Here is a 24,667-nt window from a genome sequence, read left to right as displayed (position 1 = left end):
TGATTGGCTACTAAACATCACGTGGGTTAGGTCAGGGGCTACTTTAAGGTCCTTTTCGGCAGCAAGTGGTTATCCCCTTGAGAAAGCGGCACGGTGCTGCCGCGAAACGCGCGTCGGGGTTTACCTCCTGACCGTCTCCCCACCCTCCCCCTGCGATCGGTAAGTTCTGCACCAGTACCAGCCACCTTACTTCTGTGGTCATGTGATGGGGTCCGATGTTTTGACAGTGGCTTGGGAACTCGGTGCCTTACCTGGGCTAGGTCTCTCTGTGACCGTTTATTTGCACTCAGCACTTTACTAGGCCCTACTGCTGAGGGGGATGGGCTTGTATGCTCCCATTCTGTGGAGTACTACTTGTGGGGTTGGGATGGGGGCTCTTCTCAGCATTCTATAGACAGTCATGTTGCTCTTGTTACCTATTAATGTTATATTGCTATTGAACTGTATGTTTTTTATGTAGTCAATTATGGAATAAACGTTGTTTATATTTGGTTCATCAAATGCTCCGGGTTGTTCTCCTTAATTCTATCCGGTGTCTGTATATGTACATGTATGATCCGGTCATCAGCCGGTGTCTGTATATGTACATGTATGATCCATCATCAGCCAGTATCTGTATATGTACATGTGTGATCCGGTCATCAGCCGGTGTCTGTATATGTACATGTGTGATTCGGTCATCAGCCGGTATATGTATATGTACATGTGTGATCCGGTCATCAGCCGGTGTCTGTATATGTACATGTGTGATTCGGTCATCAGCCGGTATATGTATATGTACATGTGTGATCCGGTCATCAGCCGGTATATGTACATGTATGATCCGGTCATCAGACGGTATCTGTATATGTACAAGTATGATCCGGTCATCAGGCGGTGTCTGTACATGTATGATCTGGTCATCAGCCGGTATCTGTACATGTATGATCTGGTCATCAGCCGGTATCTGTATATGTACATGTATGATCCGGTCATCAGCCGGTATCTGTATATGTACATGTATGATCCGGTCATCAGACGGTATCTGTACATGTATGATCTGGTCATCAGCCGGTATCTGTATATGTACATGTATGATCCGGTCATCAGCCTGTATCTGTATATGTACATGTATGATCCGGTCATCAGCCTGTATCTGTATATGTACATGTATGATCCGGTCATCAGCCGGTGTCTGTATATGTACATGTATGATCCGGTCATCAGCCTGTATCTGTATATGTACATGTATGATCCGGTCATCAGCCGGTGTCTGTATATGTACATGTATGATCCATCATCAGCCGGTATATGTACATGTATGATCCGGTCATCAGCCGGTATCTGTATATGTACATGTATGATCTGGTCATCAGCCGGTATCTGTATATGTACATGTATGATCCGGTCATCAGCCGGTATCTGTACATGTATGATCCGGTCATCAGCCTGTATCTGTATATGTACATGTATGATCCGGTCATCAGCCTGTATCTGTATATGTACATGTATGATCCGGTCATCAGCTGGTGTCTGTATATGTACATGTATGATCCATCATCAGCCGGTATATGTACATGTATGATCCGGTCATCAGCCGGTATCTGTATATGTACATGTATGATCCGGTCATCAGCCGGTGTCTGTATATGTACATGTATGATCCGGTCATCAGCCGGTGTCTGTATATGTACATGTATGATCCGGTCATCAGCCGGTGTCTGTATATGTACATGTATGATCCGGTCATCAGCCGGTGTCTGTATATATACATGTATGATCCGGTCATCAGCCTGTATCTGTATATGTACATGTATGATCCGGTCATCAGCCTGTATCTGTATATGTACATGTATGATCCGGTCATCAGCCGGTGTCTGTATATGTACATGTATGATCCATCATCAGCCGGTATATGTACATGTATGATCCGGTCATCAGCCGGTATCTGTATATGTACATGTATGATCTGGTCATCAGCCGGTATCTGTATATGTACATGTATGATCCGGTCATCAGCCGGTATCTGTACATGTATGATCCGGTCATCAGCCTGTATCTGTATATGTACATGTATGATCCGGTCATCAGCCTGTATCTGTATATGTACATGTATGATCCGGTCATCAGCCGGTGTCTGTATATGTACATGTATGATCCATCATCAGCCGGTATATGTACATGTATGATCCGGTCATCAGCCGGTATCTGTATATGTACATGTATGATCCGGTCATCAGCCGGTGTCTGTATATGTACATGTATGATCCGGTCATCAGCCGGTGTCTGTATATGTACATGTATGATCCGGTCATCAGACGGTATCTGTATATGTACAAGTATGATCCGGTCATCAGGCGGTGTCTGTATATGTACATGTATGATCCGGTCATCAGCCGCTATCTGTACATGTATGATCCGGTCATCAGCCGGTATCTGTATATGTACATGTATGATCCGGTCATCAGACGGTATCTGTATATGTACATGTATGATCCGGTCATCAGACGGTATCTGTACATGTATGATCCGGTCATCAGCCGGTATCTGTACATGTATGATCCGGTCATCAGCCTGTATCTGTATCTGTACATGTATGATCCGGTCATCAGCCTGTATCTGTATATGTACATGTATGATCCGGTCATCAGCCGGTGTCTGTATATGTACATGTATGATCCATCATCAGCCGGTATATGTACATGTATGATCCGGTCATCAGCCGGTATCTGTATATGTACATGTATGATCCGGTCATCAGCCGGTGTCTGTATATGTACATGTATGATCCGGTCATCAGCCGGTGTCTGTATATGTACATGTATGATCCGGTCATCAGCCGGTGTCTGTATATGTACATGTATGATCCGGTCATCAGCCGGTATCTGTATATGTACATGTATGATCCGGTCATCAGCCGGTGTCTGTATATGTACATGTATGATCCGGTCATCAGCCGGTATCTGTATATGTACATGTATGATCCGGTCATCAGCCGGTGTCTGTATATGTACATGTATGATCCGGTCATCAGCCGGTGTCTGTATATGTACATGTATGATCCGGTCATCAGCCGGTATCTGTATATGTACATGTATGATCCGGTCATCAGCCGGTGTCTGTATATGTACATGTATGATCCGGTCATCAGCCGCTATCTGTATATGTACATATATGACCGATTATCAACTGTATCTGTGGTGCACTGAGGATGTGGGAAGGCAGATAAATAGAAGGCACTAAGATCTGAGGAGAATATAGAAAGAGGGAACAGGGGATCGTTAGATTAGTGGAGTAAGGTGATCAGCTTGTCTAAAGAGATGTGTTTTTAAAGCATGCTTAAAAACATGGGGGCTAGGTGTTAGTAGGATTCAAGAAAACTGGCGCATCACGAGAGAAGTCTTGAAGGTGAATTGTGGGGTTCGGATGGAGAAGGATGTTAGTCTTAGATCAGCTGCAGAGTGGAGAGCACAAGTAGAGTGATAGACAGAGATGAGGAGTTGTAGGGTGGTACATAGTCATGGAGGGGACAGGTAGGGTGGGAGACAGATGAGGAGATGTAGGGTGGTACATAATCATGGAGAGGACAGGTAGGGTGGGAGACATATGAGGAGATGTAGGATGGTACATAATCATGGAGAGGACGGGTAGGGTGGGAGACAGATGAGGAGATGTAGGGTGGTACATAATCATGGAGAGGACGGGTAGGGTGGGAGACAGAGATGAGGAGATGTAGGATGGTACATAATCATGGAGAGGACGGGTAGGGTGGGAGACAGATGAGGAGATGTAGGGTGGTACATAATCATGGAGAGGACGGGTAGGGTGGGAGACAGATGAGGAGATGTAGGGTGGTACATAATCATGGAGAGGACGGGTAGGGTGGGAGACAGATGAGGAGATGTAGGGTGGTACATAATCATGGAGAGGACGGGTAGGGTGGGAGACAGATGAGGAGATGTAGGGTGGTACATAATCATGGAGAGGACAGGTAGGGTGGGAGACAGAGATGAGGAGATGTAGGATGGTACATAATCATGGAGAGGATAGGTAGGGTGGGAGACAGATGAGGAGATGTAGGATGGTACATAATCATGGAGAGGATAGGTAGGGTGGGAGACAGATGAGGAGATGTAGGGAGGTACATAATCATGGAGAGGACGGGTAGGGTGGGAGACAGATGAGGAGATGTAGGATGGTACATAATCATGGAGAGGACAGGAAGGGTGGGAGACAGAGATGAGGAGATGTAGGGTCATGCAAAATCGTGAAGCGTTAGGTGGGTGATAGTGATAAGTTTCTATTGAAATTTGTAGAAAATGGACAACTGATCCCCACGTGGGACTGGTGGGATAATGATTTGTTGACTGCAAATATGTTTGTGCTGAATAAACAAAAAAAAAAAAAAAAAAAAAAAAAAAAAAAAAAATCGGGAAAACATAAAGCGAAGGAATTACAGAAGTTTTCCACACTTCAAACCCACTCAAACGTGTGAGTTTCGTGTAGGTATTCCATCAGCTTTACATCCACTATAGCCTATGGCCCCAATCACACATCCTTATTGTTTTCAGATAAATGGTCTAAAAAAGAAGAACAGTGACAAGTCTGAGAAGGTTAAAGTCACACGTCAATAAGTGGCGTCTTCACAAAACATGGACCTGTGAATTCGTCCAAACACTTCATGAAGCCCTGAGCAGGTTGTTATGAGTAATTTCTTCATACACAGCGTCTAGACAAGAGCGGGACACAGGATTCTGCTTTCTTGCAGTATTGAAATAGCTTCATTTTGGCGCAGACACTGACCACAGGGATCCATGCCAAGAGAGCGCACAGGGCTCATCATAACTAATGTGCTGCAAAACCTCGTATACAAGCGCTCAAATTCACTGAGCTCCTCACGTGTACATGTCACTAACAAGGCAAAAATAAAAAAATAACTTACCTGGTTCATGAGCAAAAAAGAAAGTACCGTTATTCTGCCCCCGAAAAACTGCTCCCTACAAGAAGATTGTACAAGAATATAACTACTATAATACTGCTCCTATGTACAAGAATATAACTACTATAATACTGCCCCCTATGTACAAGAATATACCGTAACTACTATAATACTGCCCCCTATGTACAAGAATATAACTACTATAATACTGCCCCTATGTACAAGAATATAACTACTATAATACTGCCCCCTATGTACAAGAATATACCGTAACTACTATAATACTGCCCCCTATGTACAAGAATATAACTACTATAATACTGCCCCTATGTACAAGAATATAACTACTATAATACTGCCCCCTATGTACAAGAATATAACTACTATAATACTGCTCCTATGTACAAGAATATAACTACTATAATACTGCCCCTATATACAAGAATATAACTACTATAATACTGCCCCTATGTACAAGAATATAACTACTATAATACTGCCCCTATATACAAGAATATAACTACTATAATACTGCCCCTATGTACAAGAATATAACTACTATAATACTGCCCCTATATACAAGAATATAACTACTATAATACTGCCCCTATGTACAAGAATATAACTACTATAATACTGCTCCCTATATACAACAATATAACTACTATAATACTGCTCCTTTGTACAGGAATATAACTACTATAATACTGCCCCTATATACAAGAATATAACTACTATAATACTGCTCCTATGTACAAGAATATAACTACTATAATACTGCCCCTATATACAAGAATATAACTACTATAATACTGCCCCTATGTACAAGAATATAACTACTATAATACTGCCCCTATATACAAGAATATAACTACTATAATACTGCCCCTATGTACAAGAATATAACTACTATAATACTGCTCCCTATATACAACAATATAACTACTATAATACTGCTCCTTTGTACAGGAATATAACTACTATAATACTGCCCCTATATACAAGAATATAACTACTAAAATACTGCTCCTATGTACAAGAATATAACTACTATAATACTGCCCTTAGGTACAAGAATATAACTACTATAATACTGCTCCCTATGTACAAGAATATATCTACTATAATACTGCTCCTTTGTACAGGAATATAACTACTATAATACTGCCCCTATATACAAGAATATAACTACTAAAATACTGCTCCTATGTACAAGAATATAACTACTATAATACTGCCCTTAGGTACAAGAATATAACTACTATAATACTGCTCCCTATATACAACAATATAACTACTATAATACTGCTCCTTTGTACATGAATATAACTACTAAAATACTGCTCCTATGTACAAGAATATAACTACTATAATACTGCTCCTATGTACAAGAATATAACTACTAAAATACTGCTCCTATGTACAAGAATATAACTACTATAATACTGCTCCCTATATACAACAATATAACTACTATAATACTGCTCCTTTGTACAGGAATATAACTACTATAATACTGCTCCTATGTACAAGAATATAACTACTAAAATACTGCTCCTATGTACAAGAATATAACTACTAAAATACTGCTCCTATGTACAAGAATATAACTACTATAATACTGCTCCTATGTACAGGAATATAACTACTATAATATTGCCCTGTGTGTACTATATTATGGGGTATATAGCGGTGTGATGTGTATGGCGGCTTTCGCCTTGAGAACATGCTGCTCTTGCTGACTCCCCTCACTCCAGTGGAGCAGACCTCCATACTCCCCCTCCATCCTGTACGCTGAGTCCTGGCATAAGTCCCCTCTGTTTTGGGTTCATCACTCCAGGGCTCTGACAGTATGAATTTGTTATCTCCGCAGCTTTAGGAAAGTGAATAAACTCATAATCCGCTCGTCAGATTGGGGGCAGCAGGAGAAAATAGAGCAAAGCCTTGGAATATTGTCAACTTACTGTGTGGCACCATCTTAAGACAACATTAATGTAACTTTCATTTCAAGGTCCCTTGTCGCCGGCGCTCATTTCCCGCAGCCGGGCAGAGAACGCCGCCAAGTCCCAGGAAAATGGCCCCAGGAGCCGGAGGCTGAGATATTCTGGCAGCGGTTTGTAGGATTATTTATAGGACCATCATTGCCTCAATATATAATAAATAGACGGGGCCTTTATGACTCTTATTGAGCTGCCTATATATCTGTTCATCCTGGGCCTTCTGTTTCATGAATAGAATGCCAGAACTGCAGTAAAAACTGACTCATCAGTAGAAGGGATCTAGAAAAATTAGGAAACAAAAGTTTACCAGCTTCATCCAGTGATAAAAAAGGGTTATGTTCTATTACTGCTTGAACAAACACTTGATAAGCGCGGCACGGAAAAAGATCAATCCAACGCGCTTCATCCCTATTCCTATTGTTGTGTCAACTGCTTCAGTGGAATCAGGAAGATCGGTTTCTTTTTTCCCCTCTGACTCTTCCTAATTCATCTTGGTTACAATGACAATAAGTTCTTCCTCCGGAATGTAGAAGATCTGACAAACAATATGTCATGATCCAGGCGGGGGTTTGCTTCTTATGGTGGGGTTAACCTTTCCTGCCTCTCTTTGGTTCCTGGGTGGCTCTTTATTGGTGCCACACCTGGTAGCATTTGTCAGTGATGGTTCCAGTCTCCGGCTTGAGCAGCTGACCCGTATACCCTAGTGATCCTTCTGCCTCTGACTACCCGTATTTGTGCCTGACCCATTCCCTGTCCCTGACCTCGAGCTTTGTAGTTTCCTACAGTGTATGACTCGGCTTGAATTTTGAACCCTGCCTCCTGCTTTCCATCTCTGTTACTACGTTTCCCGTCCGGCTTTGACTTTTTGGCTCGTACCCTGACTACGTCTTCTGTCTCACGTTTTGGATCCCGCGCTCCCGTTTGGTTCCGATTTCTGGCTAGACTCTGACCACGTGCATTGCTGTGATCTCTGGTACTTTGTCTTCCTATTTGTTGCTGACCGGCCTGTCTGACTTCTCTGCCGCCTCCTAGTGGTGCTCCGAGCCTTGCACTGTGGTGCTACATGGTGAGCGCTACCCTTTTCCCCTTACCTGCGTCCCCTGGTGGAGGTATCACAATGGATGTGATACACTGGGGAATGATCAAACCCAAGAAAAGTGCAGACGTTCTACCATTCAGGGTCTATGGGGAGCTGGGTTCTGCAGGATCTGCCGCCAGTGGGTTTCACCCTTTCAGATATGTGCACACAATGTCTTTTTCTACCAGATTTTTTTAAATGATGAAACAGAGCAGATTTTGAAGCAAAAATGCAGAGAAAATGGACAAAAAGGCGTCTCCTTTGCCCCCCATAGCCTTACAGTATAAAGTACAGGGGTCTTCAGAGCTTTCACCGCCTGCAGAACAGTCTCGTCACTTATTAACCACTTGGTGTCTGTGGAAACCTGAAGTGGTTAAACACCCGTGAAAAGCCTGAAGGTTTGAACAGAGCCAGTCGTCCTCACCTAGACATTGACGCTTATTTTTGGGGGCATTTCTGGGAGTTTCTCAGGCGGATTTTGGAGCAGAACCTGCGTGAAGACGGCTGCAGAGGAACGCCAGAGCCCAGGGAAGGATTGTCAGGATTTAGCTCTGAAGAATTCATCGCTTCACATCAAGGATGAAAAAATGCAGAGAAGGAACGGATTCCGGCCAAACGAAAAACCACAAGCGTTCACCTCCGCGATCCCGGAGCTGAAATCTTCACATAGTTTCCAAGATGCAAGATCCCAAATTATTCTACTCATCTGTTTATTTGGGAAACATCGTTCCCAGGCAACAAGGCCGAGGCGGAGGTGCAACATCCTGTGACAGAGCTCCAGCCATGGAAAGAGGTCAGCGCTGCGCTACGTGTCATCCCAGCAACCGGGCAGGAGGAGATGGGTAGGAGGAGACGGGCAGGAGGAGACGGGCGCTGATCTGGATCATGACCAGACTTCACTTATCTAAGGAGAAGCTCCCAACATATGTAACACTGAACACCGTCCTTGTGTGTCAGTGCTTACAGCAGTTCTGGCATTCTGTTCAGCAACCAGAGAGCTCTGGATGAACAGCAATGAACCCGCACAGCAGCACCTGTGAGCAGCCATTGCAGGCAGTGGTGTACCCTGAGCTCCAGCACTGTGATGGCTCCTTTAAGGCTCTTGTTTGTGCTGCTGCACTGGCTCCAGGCCTCGCCTTCCCTTGTGGGGTCTCAGGGGGGATCTTTACTGTCAGACCCATCAGTCCTCCAGCTGAATGGGAAATAAGGTGTGAGAAAGGTTCATAGGAAACTGCAGAGCTGCACTCCCGCCTCATCCTGCCCCACCGCCACTGCGCAACTTTACTACAGGAGTCCGCGAAGAGGAGGTTTTGTTCCTTGTGCAAAAGTAATTTAAAGTCTCTGCCCAGAGCCAAAATACACAGGAGTCCGCCCCACTGATGACTCCCAGCCCGCAACACCAAGGTACAGAACCGCCGCATAATCCAGAGTACAGCAATGTATGTACACAGAGACTGCACCAGCAGAATAGTGAGTGCAGCTCTGGGGTATAATACAGGATGTAACTCAGGATTAGTAATGTAATGTATGTACACAGTGACTGCACCAGCAGAATAGTGAGTGCAGCTCTGGGGTATAATACAGGAGGTAACTCAGGATCAGTAATGTAATGTATGTACACAGTGACTGCACCAGCAGAATAGTGAGTGCAGCTCTGGGGTATAATACAGGAGGTAACTCAGGATTAGTAATGTAATGTATGTACACAGTGACTGCACCAGCAGAATAGTGAGTGCAGCTCTGGGGTATAATACAGGAGGTAACTCAGGATCAGTAATGTAATGTATGTACACAGTGACTGCACCAGCAGAATAGTGAGTGCAGCTCTGGGGTATAATACAGGAGGTAACTCAGGATTAGTAATGTAATGTATGTACACAGTGACTGCACCAGCAGAATAGTGAGTGCAGCTCTGGGGTATAATACAGGATGTAACTCAGGATCAGTAATGTAATATATATACACAGTGACTGCACCAGCAGAATAGTGAGTGCAGCTCTGGAGTATAATACAGGATGTAACTCAGGACCAGTAATGTAATGTATGTACACAGAGACTGCACCAGCAGAATAGTGAGTGCAGCTCTGGGGTATAATACAGGATGTAACTCAGGATTAGTAATGTAATGTATGTACACAGTGACTGCACCAGCAGAATAGTGAGTGCAGCTCTGGGGTATAATACAGGATGTAACTCAGGATTAGTAATGTAATGTATGTACACAGTGACTGCACCAGCAGAATAGTGAGTGCAGCTCTGGAGTATAATACAGGATGAAACTCAGGATCAGTAATGTATGTACACAGTGACTGCACCAGCAGAATAGTGAGTGCAGCTCTGGAGTATAATACAGGATGTAACTCAGGATCAGTAATGTAATGTATGTACACAGTGACTGCACCAGCAGAATAGTGAGTGCAGCTCTGGGGTATAATACAGGATGTAACTCAGGATCAGTAATGTAATGTATGTACACAGTGACTGCACCAGCAGAATAGTGAGTGCAGCTCTGGAGTATAATACAGGATGTAACTCAGGATCAGTAATGTAATGTATGTACACAGTGACTGCACCAGCAGAATAGTGAGTGCAGCTCTGGAGTATAATACGGGATGTAACTCAGGATCAGTAATGTAATGTATGTACACAGAGACTGCACCAGCAGAATAGTGAGTGCAGCTCTGGGGTATAATACAGGATGTAACTCAGGATCAGTAATGTAATGTATGTACACAGTGACTGCACCAGCAGAATAGTGAGTGCAGCTCTGGAGTATAATACAGGATGTAACTCAGGATCAGTAATGTAATGTATGTACACAGTGACTGCACCAGCAGAATAGTGAGTGCAGCTCTGGAGTATAATACAGGAAGTAACTCAGGATCAGTAATGTATGTACACAGTGACTGCACCAGTAGAATAGTGAGTGCAGCTCTGGGGTATAATACAGGATGTAACTCAGGATCAGTAATGTATGTACACAGTGACTGCACCAGCAGAATAGTGAGTGCAGCTCTGGGGTATAATACAGGAGGTAACTAAGGATCAGTAATGTAATGTATGTACACAGTGACTGCACCAGCAGAATAGTGAGTGCAGCTCTGGGGTATAATACAGGAGGTAACTAAGGATCAGTAATGTAATGTATGTACACAGTGACTGCACCAGCAAAATAGTGAGTGCAGCTCTGGAGTATAATACAGGATGTAACTCAGGATCAGTAATGTATGTACACAGTGACTGCACTAGCAGAATAGTGAGTGCAGCTCTGGGGTATAATACAGGATGTAACTCAGGATCAGTAATGTAATGTATGTACACAGTGACTGCACCAGCAGAATAGTGAGTGCAGCTCTGGGGTATAATACAGGAGGTAACTCAGGATCAGTAATGTAATGTATGTACACAGTGACTGCACCAGCAGAATAGTGAGTGCAGCTCTGGAGTATAATACAGGAGGTAACTCAGGATCAGTAATGTATGTACACAGTGACTGCACCAGCAGAATAGTGAGTGCAGCTCTGGAGTATAATACAGGAGGTAACTCAGGACCAGTAATGTAATGTATGTACACAGACACATTTGTATGTAGATTATGTATATAGTCAGGTCTCTTCATTTCACGAGGGGAGGAGAGCAGGTGTTTGGAGGACCTTAGTGACATCACTGTGGTTTCTCCCTCCATATAACATCATACATTGGGGACACCTGCCATTCTCTATGATCCCTTTGTTCTCTGAAGTCTCCCTGGGATGCAATGTTGCGATGTGTCAGTTTTGGGGGCAGTTATTCCTTAGTTGCTGATGAGGGTAAGAAAACAGCAGAAGATCTCCACGTGCCTCCGCTCTTATTCCAGCAATCTGTGCAGATTCTTTCCCCGGGGATTTTAGTACAAAGGTTCCGTTTTTGAGCGTCACCCAATGATAATATTTGCCAGTCCCCATGTTTGAGAGCCACGTACGCCGCTGCCCCAGATTAATGCATTTTTAATACTGCGAGAAATCAGCGCTGGATTCATTTTTCTGTTATTCTAATGATTGCACCGCGCATTTCAACGTGTCAGACTTAGCAGAGTGGCCCAAATAAGCAAGGAGAACATTAAAAGAAAATAGCCGAGCCGTGTGGCCCGATTCCTGCGCTAATGAAATTAACCCCTTCCTGCAAGAGCGCAGTAATTTTTTGGATCGGAAAGTAAAAGCTAAAAAATTTTTACCCACTGACAGGAGCTTTTCTCGTATGCAAATCCTTTCTTGTTGCAATAACACGGCAGATTTCTTCTAGAAACAGCGCCACATCTGTCCATGGGTCGTGTTTGGTATAGCAGCTTGACTTCATGGACTGAGCTGCAATACCAGACAGAACCTGTGGATAGGAGGGGCGGTGTTTTGGGAAAATGACTATGTTTTTCTCAGTAATGTTATACCCTTTGATATATAAGCAGGCTGTGTAACAACACGAGTTTCTTGCAATTTTGTATCCTAGCCCCCTCTGTAAATAGGCGCAGGGCGCGCATCCTCCTGCCACCATATTCCTGGGGCATTGGCCCACGGATCTCACAGTTATTATTATTCTGATGCTTTCTATGTGCTCTCATCATCCTCCATCATCAGAACATGTGAAAGTCTTCTCCTGTGCTGCACCATCCTTCCAGGACCCCTGACCCCCCAATACATAAGCTCCCCTATCACAATAGGTCTCCATTGTTTTTCCTCTGTTCCATAAACCTTTGCTGATGATTTCTTCTTGCTCTGAGTGAAGGCAAAGATTGTAACTTCCTTCATCCAGTGATACATTTCACAGCTGCAGGATTGTTATGGAATTGTATCCAGTCCGCACAATGTTTACAAACATCAGTGGCACAGATACTTCTGCTGATAGTTTGTTACAATGTATCAAGTGCAGCCTCCTCAGCTCACAGACTGCTTCCAAAAATGGATAGTTTAGAAATAATTGTATCTGCTGCAGAAGTGGAAAGGCAGCACAGATGACCTCCCTCTAGGTGTAAAGTGCATCGGTCAGGAAAAAATGACTGTTCAAACCGAGCACCGCACCATGCAGGCAGCGGAAGCTCAATAGCAATCACACTTTTATTATGCAAATCCAGAAATTGTTCCTCACTGAAATATGCTAATGAGGTGCCAGTTGCACCCTGGGCGTGGCTGAGCGGTTCCATGCACCTTTCCACTTACTTCTTTTCCATGCTGCTTCACCTCTCCCTTGATTGACAGCTCTGGCTTTACAAGAGCGCATGCAAGTAGGTGGAGAGTTTCACTAAACCGCTCAGTGACGCCCAAAGTGCACCCACTGCTACATTAGCATATTCAAATAAAGGAACAATTTCAAGATTTCGTCTGTACAGGTATTCATTTTTTTTGCCCTATGTCCCATGCTTGGTTTGAACAGTCATTTTGTGTAGACATACTCTGTCCCCCAGTTTAACACCTGCTCCCTTCATTGTTTTCCTAGACTGCTCCTCATTACATTTTACCTTCTGATTTTATGAATGAAATATGGCGAGTCAGGCCAATAAATGACATAAAAACAGGAGTGCGCCGGAGGAGCTGACGCTCAGCCCTCATTAAGATGCTTATTAAAGAGGTAAATGACTTGTGGCCGCAAAATCACCTCTCCGGCTCATACCCCTGAACAATGTCACTGCCTTCATTCTAATTGGCATCAGCTTTTTATGCCCGGCACATAAGGAACTAATGGAGCTGTAATTTCTATGAGCGCTGACTGTTATGTCTAGACACAGAAATATAAAATATGAATCGTTGTCATTACATGTATGGATTTATTCATACAGAAATGTACATACGGCTAATAATTCCCAGCTGCACGGGGAACGCAGAGATCTACAAATCACTGTATGAAGCAAGATACTAAGGAGACATTGTATACAGATATAGTCACCCCGAGCTAACATACTGAAGAGCTCACATGCAGTATTATCTTCCAGAGCTACACTCACTATTCTGCTGGTGCAGTCACTGTGTACATACATTACATTTCTGATCCTAAGTAACATGCAGTATTATCTTCCAGAGCTGCACTCGCTATTCTGCTGGTGCAGTCACTGTGTACATACATTACTGATCCTGAGTTACATCCTGTATTATACCCCAGAGCTGCACTCACTATTCTGCTGGTGCAGTCACTGTGTACATACATTACATTACTGATCCTGAGTTACATCCTGTATTATACTCCAGAGCTGCACTCACTATTCTGCTGGTGCAGTCACTGTGTACATACATTACATTACTGATCCTGAGTTACATCCTGTATTATACTCCAGAGCTGCACTCACTATTCTGCTGGTGCAGTCACTGTGTACGTATATTACATTACTGATACTGAAGATGTCGGTGTCCAAGTGTAATACTTGCGGCACACGTGTGGCCACAGTGTGCCACATAGGTACTACACTCACAGGTGCCAGGGAAGCAGTGGTGCAGTAAGTGCTGAAGATGCTCTCATCATTCTCCCCTTCTCGCTCCGATCACCGGCGCCGGGGAACAGCACTTACTGTATCGCTGCTTCCCTGCTGCTGGGACGTGTCACACGGATGACTTCCCAGCGTGTCATCTGTGTACACGTGTGCGGGACGTTTTGCAGCCTGTGCTGCCGCTAAAAACCAGACATGTCTACGTGTGGGTCACATTGCCGCACGGTCCGTGGAAACACACTGACATGTGCACAGCAACATAGTGTTCACACCAGAGACACTGACGGAAATCTATCACCACATGTACCGGACACACTGACGTGTGAAAGTGCAGTGAAATGTTACAATTTTGCAATGTTTTTGGTGACACGGTGGCAGAATCCTGTGTGATTGCTCCGGCCGCTCGCAGGGAGGCAGCAGATTTTTCATGCACATTCCCAATGTAATAAGAAGATAGAAATGTTTCCATTTTCTGCCTCCTTATTCTCATTAAGCTGTCAGTATAGCGGCGCCATAACAGCACGATGGCGATAGACCCGTCGCCCAGTGCCTGGTCGGTATTTAATAATGACATTAATGATGTTGCGGAGAGTTTTCATATTTTGATGCTCTGCGCTCATATAATTCAGATTTTAGCTCCTCTCTGTATAGATAAATCCTCAGGACTGGGACGAAGCCGTTATTTTTAATGGTGAAGATAAAACACCCCAGGCGAAACGGCCCAAGTGAAATCCCCGGATCTGCCGGGAGCCGCTTGGGATGGCAATGCCACATGACAGCAGCAACAAAACAGGAAAAAAGAAGATAAAATCCCAGAAAAATGCAGAAGAGCCGAGTGCAGGGGCGACTGACAGGAGTGTGCCAGGGGGCGACAGCAGGAAAAGCTGCGGTCACCAGTAACATCATTAGTAGAAGGTCTATAGATGCTTAAAGGGCCAGTCCTATTATCATCAGCTGATATTAGTAGAAGCGGGAGCTACCTGGATTAACTAACGACATCATCATCCTGCACAGTGACATCACTAATGACATCATCATCCTGCACAGTGACATCACTAATGACATCATCATCCTGCAGTGACATCACTAACAACATAATCATCCTGCAGAGTGACATCATTAATGACATCATCATTCTGCAGTGACAGCACTGATGGCATCATCCTGCACAGTGACATCACTAATGACATCATCATTCTGCAGTGACAGCACTACTGACATCATCATCCTACAGTGACATCACTAATGACATCATCAATCTGCAGTGACATTACTACTGACATCATCATCCTGCAGTGACATCACTAATGACATCATCATCCTGCAATGACATCACTAATAACATCATCGTACTGCAGTGACATCACTAATTACATCATTCTGCAGTGACATCATTAATGACATCATTATTCTGCAGTGACATCACTGCTGGCATCATCATCCTGCAGTGACATCATTAATGACATCATCCTGCAGTGACATCACTAATGACATCATCGTCCTGCAGTGACATCACTACTGACATCATCATTGTCCACAGTGACTTCACTAATGACACCCCTGATGAAGCCACTGCTGTGGCGACACGCGTAGGGTATTCGCTTTCTCTTTGTGTCTGTAGGTGTTATCTGAGGGCCATTTGCCCGGAGGTGTTATGGTTTTTTTTTTTGCTTATAATGCATATTTAGGTACATGGTTTACTGATAGTACTATACTGCTACTGGCTTATTTTTAGGTGTGCATTACTGAGTACCATGGGACATAGGGCCTCTATGCTTGTTCTACTTTCTACACCCTTTATGCATAGTTGGATTCATTCTCCTGTTACCAGTGTGTGCGTACTGCATTATGTGCCATATATCTATAGGACATCCCCACTGAGTTCAGGATCCCATGTCAGCACTCTGTATGCCTTCAGCACATTTTGTATATCTTAGCAGTTTATATACTCAGATAGTGTTATTTATGTGTACTGCGTTACGTGCCATCTATCTATGGGGCCTTATTAGTGATCTCAGGATCCCATGTTTAGTACTGTCATATGTTGCATAATTTTAGCACATTTCCTGTACCACAGTATATTTTTTCATGTGCAGCTCTACTAGCTATTTAGGCCTTATTTGTGTTATCATGTTTTTTGCACTTTATTAATATGCTGTCCATATACAGTCATGGCCAAAAATTTTGAGAATGAGACAAATATTAATTTTTCCAAAGTCTACTGCTTCATTTTTTCTAATGGCAATTTGCATATACTCCTGAATGTCAGAGTGATCAGCTTGACAGCAATTACTGTACTTGCAAAGTCAATATTTGCCCAGAAAATGAACTTTAACCCCCAAAACACATTTCAACATCATTGCAGTCCTGCCTTAAAAGGAGCAGCTAACATGGTTTTAGTGATTGATCCATTAACACAGGTGTGGGTGTTGATGAGGACAGGGCTGGCGATCAATCAGTCATGATTAAGTAAGAATGACATCACTGGACACTATAAAAGGAGGCTGGTGCTTGGTATCATTGCTTCTCTTCAGTTAACCATGGTTATCTCTAAAGAAACACGTGCAGCCATCATTGCACTGCACAAAAATGGCCTAACAGGGAAGAGTATCGCAGCTACAAAGATGGCACCTCAGTCAACAATCTATCGCATCATCAAGAACTTCAAGGAGAGAGCTTCCATTGTTGTCAAAAAGGCTCCAGGGCGCCCAAGAAAGACCAGCAAGCGCCAGGACCGGATCTTAAAACTGTTTCAGCTGTGGGATCGGACTACCAGCAGTGCCGAGCTTGCTCAGGAATGGCAGCAGTGCCGAGCTTGCTCAGGAATGGCAGCAGGCTGGTGTGAGTGCTTCTGCACGCACTGTGAGACTGCGGAGACTCTTTGAGCAAGGCCTGGTTTCAAGGAGGTCAGCAAAGAAGCCACTTCTCTCCAGAAAAAACATCAGGGACCGACTGATATTCTGCAAAAGGTCCAGGGAGTGGACTGCTGAGGACTGGGGCAAAGTCATTTTCTCTGAATCCCCTTTTCGATTGTTTGGGACATCTGGAAAACAGCTTATTCGGAGAAGAAGAGGTGAGCGCTCCCACCAGTCTTGTCTCATGCCAACTGTAAAGCATCCTGAAACCATTCATGTGTGGGGTTGCTTCTCAGCCAAGGGAATCGGCCTAAAAACACAGCCATGAATAACGAATGGAACCAGAATGTCCTCCAAGAGCAACTTCTCCCAACCGTCCAAGAGCAGTCTGGCGCCCAACAATGCCTTTTCCAGCATGATGGAGCACCTTGCCATAAAGCAAAGGTGATAACTAAATGGCTCATGGAACAAAACATAGAGATTTGGGTCCACGGCCTGGAAACTCCCCAGATCTTAATCCCATTGAGAACTTGTGGTCAATCATCAAGAGACGGGTGGACAAATAAAAACCAACACATTCTGGCAAAATGCAAGCATTGATTATGCAAGAATGGACTGCTATCAGTCAGGATTTGGTCCAGAAGTTGATTGAGAGCATGCCAGGGAGAATTGCAGAGGTCTTGAAGAAGAAGGGTCAACACTGCAAATATTGACTTGCTGCATTAACTCATTCTAACTGTCAATATAACCTATTGGTACTCATAATATGATTGCAATTATATTTCTGTATGTGATATAAACATCAGACAAACTAACAAAAACCAGAGGGCAGCAGATCATGTGAAAATATAATTTTGGTGTCATTCTCAAAAATTTTGGCCATGACTGTAGGTCACTGAGATATATATCTGCATGTGTTCCTGTTTTCCTCCTTTTCACCTTGTGTACAGGCACTTGCCATATTATAGGCATTGTTCTAAGTGTTTTTAGATGTTTTTAAAATGATCTGTCCTGTATTTGCACCTTAATAAAGCTGTGTTGGTTTTTTTGTACAAATCCATGCTGTTTGGTGATCCCCTTTTTGTATGGCCTCTGCTTTTTCTTGTTTTTGTGCGACTTCACTAATGACATCATCCTGCAGTGACATCACTAATGACATCATCATCCTGCAGTGACATCACTAATGTCATCATCCTGCAGTGACATCACTAATGTCATCATCATCGTGCACAGTGACTTCACTAATGACATCATCATCGTGCACAGTGACATCACTAATAATATCATCGTCCTGAAGTGACATCACTAATGACATCATCATTCTGCAGTGACATCACTAATGACATCATCATCCTGCAGTGACATCACTAATGATATCATCGTCCTGCAGTGACATCACTAATGACATCATCGTCCTGCAGTGACATCACTAATGACATCATCGTCCTGCAGTGACATCATTAATGACATCATCATCCTGCAGTGACATCACTAATGTCATCATCATCCTCCAGTGACATCACTAATGACATCATCATCATGAAGGACATCACTAATGACATCATCATCCTGCAGTGACATCACTAATGATATCATCGTCCTGCAGTGACATCACTAATGATATCATCATCCTGCAGTGACATCACTAATGTCATCATCATCGTGCACAGTGACTTCACTAATATCATCATCGTGCACAGTGACATCACTAATAATATCATCGTCCTGAAGTGACATCACTAATGACATCATCATTCTGCAGTGACATCATTAATGACATCATCATCCTGCAGTGACATCACTAATGACATCATCATCCTGCAGTGACATCACTAATGGCATCATCATCCTGCAGTGACATCACTAATAATATCATCGTCCTGCAGTGACATCACTAATGACATCATCATCCTGCAGTGACATCACTAATGACATCATCATCCTGCAGTGACATCACTGATGACATCATCATCCTGCAGTAACATCACTAATGTCATCATCATCCTGCAGTGACATCACTAATGACATCATCATCCTGCAGTGACATCACTGATGACATCATCATCCTGCAGTAACATCACTAATGTCATCATCATCCTGCAGTAACATCACTAATGACATCATCATCCTGCAGTGACATCACTAATGACATCATCATCCTGCAGTGACATCACTGATGACATCATCATCCTTCAGTAACATCACTAATGTCATCATCATCCTGCAGTGACATCACTATTGTCATCATCATCCTGCAGTGACATCACTAATGACATCATCATCCTGCAGTGACATCACTAATGACATCATCATCCTGCAGTGACATCACTAATGTCATCATCCTCCTGCAGTGACATCACTAATGACATCATCATTCTGCAGTGACATCACTAATGACATCATCATCCTGCAGTGACATCACTAATGACATCATCATCCTGCAGTGACATCACTAATGACATCATCATCCTGCAGTGACATCACTAATGTCATCATCCTCCTGCAGTGACATCACTAATGACATCATCATTCTGCAGTGACATCACTAATGACATCATCATCCTGCAGTGACATCACTAATGTCATCATCATCCTGCAGTGACATCACTAATGTCATCATCATCCTGCAGTGACATCACTGATGACATCATCATCCTGCAGTGACATCACTGATGTCATCATCATCCTGCAGTGACATCACTAATGTCATCATCATCCTGCAGTGACATCACTAATGTCATCATCATCCTGCAGTGACATCACTAATGACATCATCATCCTGCAGTGACATTACTAATGACATCATCATCGTGCACAGTGACATCACTAATGTCATCATCATCCTGCAGTGACATCACTAATGACATCATCGTAGTAAACACATTTTGTGAGCTGGGTTTCTGCAGTATTCGGCAGAAGTTGCGCTGACCAGTATACATTACATAAACTTTATTTTGCTTTCTCTCGGTGAAACTAAACATTTTTGTTCTCATCCAAAGTACAGGCCAAATTCTGCTCACAGCTGAGGGTTTGCCTCCATTGCACCTCGCCTAGAGTTGACTATCATCTACATTGATACATTGTAACAGACTGTCAGGACGGGAGATTTCTGCTTCTGGGGGCTGATCCTGTGGGCGATTGTATGTGATGTCACTGTGCTATGTGATGATGTCATCAATGATTTCACAGTGCAGCGTGATGACCTCACTATTGATATAAAACCACGATACAACCGCATGTGTGAATACCGTCTGGGAGCAGATTGCGGTTTTCTACTTTGTGATCCATAATGTCATTTTGTCGCCCAGAGCTCACTGACTTCACCACGTTGTTTCTACTGAAGCCGTCACCATGTGATGTTTACCGCGGCGCCCCATAACCCAGGCCGGGGAAAGCTGGCAGCACAGATACAGCGGCCCCATTGTGCGGGGTGATGGGGGTCATCACTGCTGATACATGGGAGTATAATGGACCCTCTGAGCTCTGCAGGGAACGGTGACTGCCACCGCCATGTCCGAACATCAGCCTGGACCCTGCAGCCAACAGACGACATCTCACGGTGATTAATCAGCGCTCAGCGCCATTACACCGCAAACAGGAGATTAATGGGATCATTGAAAGCAGCTGTGGGCCGAGGAGCAGCGTCACCCTGCATTGATCAGCCATGTCAGCAATGTACGGGAGGGGTCCCCGCAGCCACCCCTGGAATATCCACTGATGGCACCGAGCGCACTGCCATGGAGGAGCCGCCAGGGAGTGCACTGCTACAGAGGAGCCGCCAGGGAGCGCTCTACCAACGAGGAGCCACCAGGGAGCGCACTGCCAACGAGAAGCCGCCAGGGAGCGCACTGCCACGGAGGAGCAGCCAGGGAGTGCACTGCTACAGAGGAGCCGCCAGGGAGCGCACTACCAACGAGGAGCCACCAGGGAGCGCAGGGCCAACGAGGAGCCGCCAGGGAATGCACTACCAACGAGGAGCCACCAGGGACCGCAGGGCCAACGAGGAGCCGCTAGGGAGTGCACTACCAACGAGGAGCCACCAGGGAGTGCAGGGCCAACGAGGAGCCGCCAGGGAGCGCACTGCTAACGAGAAGCCGCCAGGGAGCGCACTGCCACGGAGGAGCAGCCAGGGAGTGCACTGCCACGGAGGAGCCGCCAGGGAGCGTACTGCCACGGAGGAGCAGCCAGGGAGCACATTGCCAATGAGGAGCCGCCCTGGAGCGCACTGCCACGGAGGAGCCGCCAGAGAGCGCACTGCCACGGAGGAGCTGCCAGGGAGTGCACTGCCAATGAGGAGCCACCAGGGAGCGCACTGCCACGGAGAAGCCGCCAGGGAGCGCACTGCCATGGAGGAGCCGCCAGGGAGCGCACTGCCAGTGAGGAGCCACCAGGGAGTGCACTTCCACGGAGAAGCCGCCAGGGAGCGCACTGCCATGGAGGAGCCACCAGGAAGCAACACTGCCACGGAGGAGCCGCAAGGGAGCACTCTGCCACGGAGGAGCCACCAGGGAGCGCACTGCCACGGAGGAGCCACCAGGGAGCGCACTGCCACGGAGGAGCCACCAGAGAGCACACTGCCATGGAGGAGCCGCCAGGGAGTTCCCTACCACGGAGGAGCCACCAGGGAGCGCACTGCCACGGAGGAGCCGCAAGGGAGCACACTGACACGGAGGAGCCACCAGGGAGCACACTGCCAAGGAGGAGCCACCATGGAGCGCACTGCAACGGAGGAGCCACCAGGGAGTGCACTGCCATGGAGGAGCCGCCAGGGAGTGCACTGCCACGGAGGAGCCACCAGGAAGCACACTGCCATGGAGGAGCCGCCAGGGAGGGCACTGCCACGGAGGATCCACCAGGAAGCACACTGCCATGGAGGAGCCGCCAGGGAGGGCACTGCCACGGAGGAGCCACCAGGGAGTGCACTGCCACGGAGGAGCCGCCAGGGAGCACACTGCCATGGAGGAGCCGCCAGGGAGTGCACAGCCACGGAGGAGCCACCAGGGAGGGCACTGCCACGGAGGAGCCACCAGGAAGCACACTGCCATGGAGGAGCCGCCAGGGAGCACACAGCCACGGAGGAGCCACCAGGGAGCGCACAGCCACGGAGGAGCCACCAGGGAGTGCACAGCCACGGAGGAGCCACCAGGGAGTGCACAGCCACGGAGGAGCCACCAGGGAGTGCACTGCCACGGAGGAGCCGCCATGGAGGAGACGCCATGGAGAGAAAGGAAGGGCTGGAAAACAAATGTCAAACAGAAAACATGTCCCTTATTGTTCCCCGTTCCGGGGAAAGGATCTGACATGTGAACAGCTCCATAGACTGTCATAGGGACAAGTGCTATCTGCGAAAAAAAAAACAAATGTGAAAAACTGATGTGTGAATGAGGCCTTAATAAACAGGCCGCTAGGGAACCGGCATTCCCAGAAAAGTCCTCTCTACACAGTCCAAGGAAGCCGTGTTTCCCGATTCAGCCAGTCTAAATCATCATTTCTCAGCAGCACATCGTCATGTGCTGCCGATAAAATCAAGTGTACTTTTACCACAGTCACCATCTCCTGTAGCAAGTAACCTGCGCCCCCACTGAGGCGCGGCCATGCCGGACTGTGACCCCCTCGCTGCAGATTGGATCCTGTTCTAGAACAATAACATCTCTGGAGCTTGGTGTAAATGGCGGAACATTAGCTGCCATAGCGCCACACACATTCACCGCGGGTCCCCAGACACAACCTCAGCCACTTACCACCAGCTCGGAGAAGCGGGCGTTCAGCTCCTCCGGGGACGGGATCGGCCCTGAGAACTCCAGGAACTGCAGCGGATTATTGTCCTTCAGGTTAATTTCCGGGTGTTCGCTGCTCCCAAAGCAGCAGAGGAAACCCAAGGCGTGACGACTCCTCTTGCGGAGAGCCATGGTCGTCATGTACGGTGCTATCTGCTGATCATGATCTGCGGGGAAAACAGATAACGGAGACAAGTGAGACCCTCAGCCAGCGAGAACCGCCCGTACATACATATATACTCCATCGTGGTGTTATATAGGACCAGTGTCGGACTGCGGTGGCAAGGACCCACCAGTAACATAGATTGGGGGAGGGGGCACATTTCATTACACGACCCTCAGTTCAAAAATGTACCTGCATCGCTATATAATAATAAACTGGGTAGTTTGGTAAATGAATGATGAGATGCTGCTTTTTTGCCTGTACAGAGTGAATCAAGTGAATTATGCCAAGTGCTGCCCATACAGTGCGGTGGGAGTCCAGATCTGCACTGGGGCCCACCGGGGGATTGCCCCGTTACCCTATGGGCCAGTCCGAGCCGGCATATGATCCTCCAAAGTCCTTCTGTCAGTCCCAGCTCCATTGCACAAGGCTGACTGATCTGCACAGTGGTGTGATACCAGCGGGAAACCACGTCTCAGCAGAGCTCCACATCATGGGGCAGAATTGTGAACGCAGCTCTGGAGGCAACTGGAGGAAAAGTCACATATCATTGGGGCCCCTCATATCACTTGTCTCCATCCAATACTATAGGTGCAAACATTCACTGACATGACATCAGTCAGTTCTTATATTAGCCGCCATCAATCGCTCCGGTCCGAGCTCTTCGTACATTCAGCTAGGAATGATTTGGCGCTCGGGGTTCAGTAATAACATCAATGATCAGCGTAATTCTGTGATACTTTCTATGCAATAATTCAAACACAAAACATCTCAGATGAGAGAGGACAGCAGCGATCAGGAGCCCCAGAGCGCCGAGCACTTCACCTCCTGACACACAGGGGGCAGTGTGGAGTCACCGTCCCCCGATTCCCGCGGTCCCAGTATAACGCCTCTGATGTGGCATCAGATCAGCAGCTGTAATTCATACAATATGTGCGGAAAATAACGGCGCTATCATAAAACGAGGCAGAGAATCTGCAGGACCGCTGAACTCAACAGGAAGAAGCACGACTATTAATAGGACAAGAAAAAGCTGCAAATGATCAAAACTATGAAGATTCTTCCAACATCAGGAAAAATAAACAAGTTAAAAATACAATTTTCTACCAACTTCAACAAGAAGACAAGTAATAAAAATACTGAGATGTGATAACTGTACCATCAAGAGTTAAATGTCCAGTGCAAAATGGCAACAAGGTAGCAGCATTATATACAAAGTAACAGAAAAGCTGGCAGAAAGCCCAGAGCTATTCACAGACTGGAGGCCATTCAGCTGTTGTAACTGACAAAGAAACTAAATATCTACAGTAATGCTTCCTACAATAATAGTGTCCCCGAAGTATAATAATAACACAACGGCTATTACACTGCTACTATATGTAAGAAATAACTACTATAATACTGCCCCTATGTACAAGAATATAACTA

The 24,667-nt window shown here is 45.6% G+C and overlaps 1 protein-coding gene across 5 annotated transcripts in view; it reads right to left on the bottom strand.

Annotated features, from left to right (window-relative positions):
- DAAM2 (dishevelled associated activator of morphogenesis 2) overlaps window positions 1-24,667 on the bottom strand; it is a 249,283-nt gene that overhangs the window by 164,941 nt on the left and 59,675 nt on the right. For all 5 annotated transcript variants that reach the window (XM_069768319.1, XM_069768322.1, XM_069768318.1 and 2 more), the window contains exon 2: window positions 23,041-23,243. In XM_069768319.1, the coding sequence (XP_069624420.1) occupies window positions 23,041-23,217 (177 nt within the window). In that variant the 5' untranslated portion in view covers window positions 23,218-23,243. The remainder of the gene's footprint in view (window positions 1-23,040; window positions 23,244-24,667) is intronic.

This window comes from Ranitomeya imitator, chromosome 5 (genome assembly GCF_032444005.1).
Source record: "Ranitomeya imitator isolate aRanImi1 chromosome 5, aRanImi1.pri, whole genome shotgun sequence".
NCBI classification, from domain to species: domain Eukaryota; kingdom Metazoa; phylum Chordata; class Amphibia; order Anura; family Dendrobatidae; genus Ranitomeya; species Ranitomeya imitator.
The sequence above is the reverse complement of the archived record's forward strand: the minus strand, read 5'-3'. Positions and strand labels throughout refer to the sequence as shown.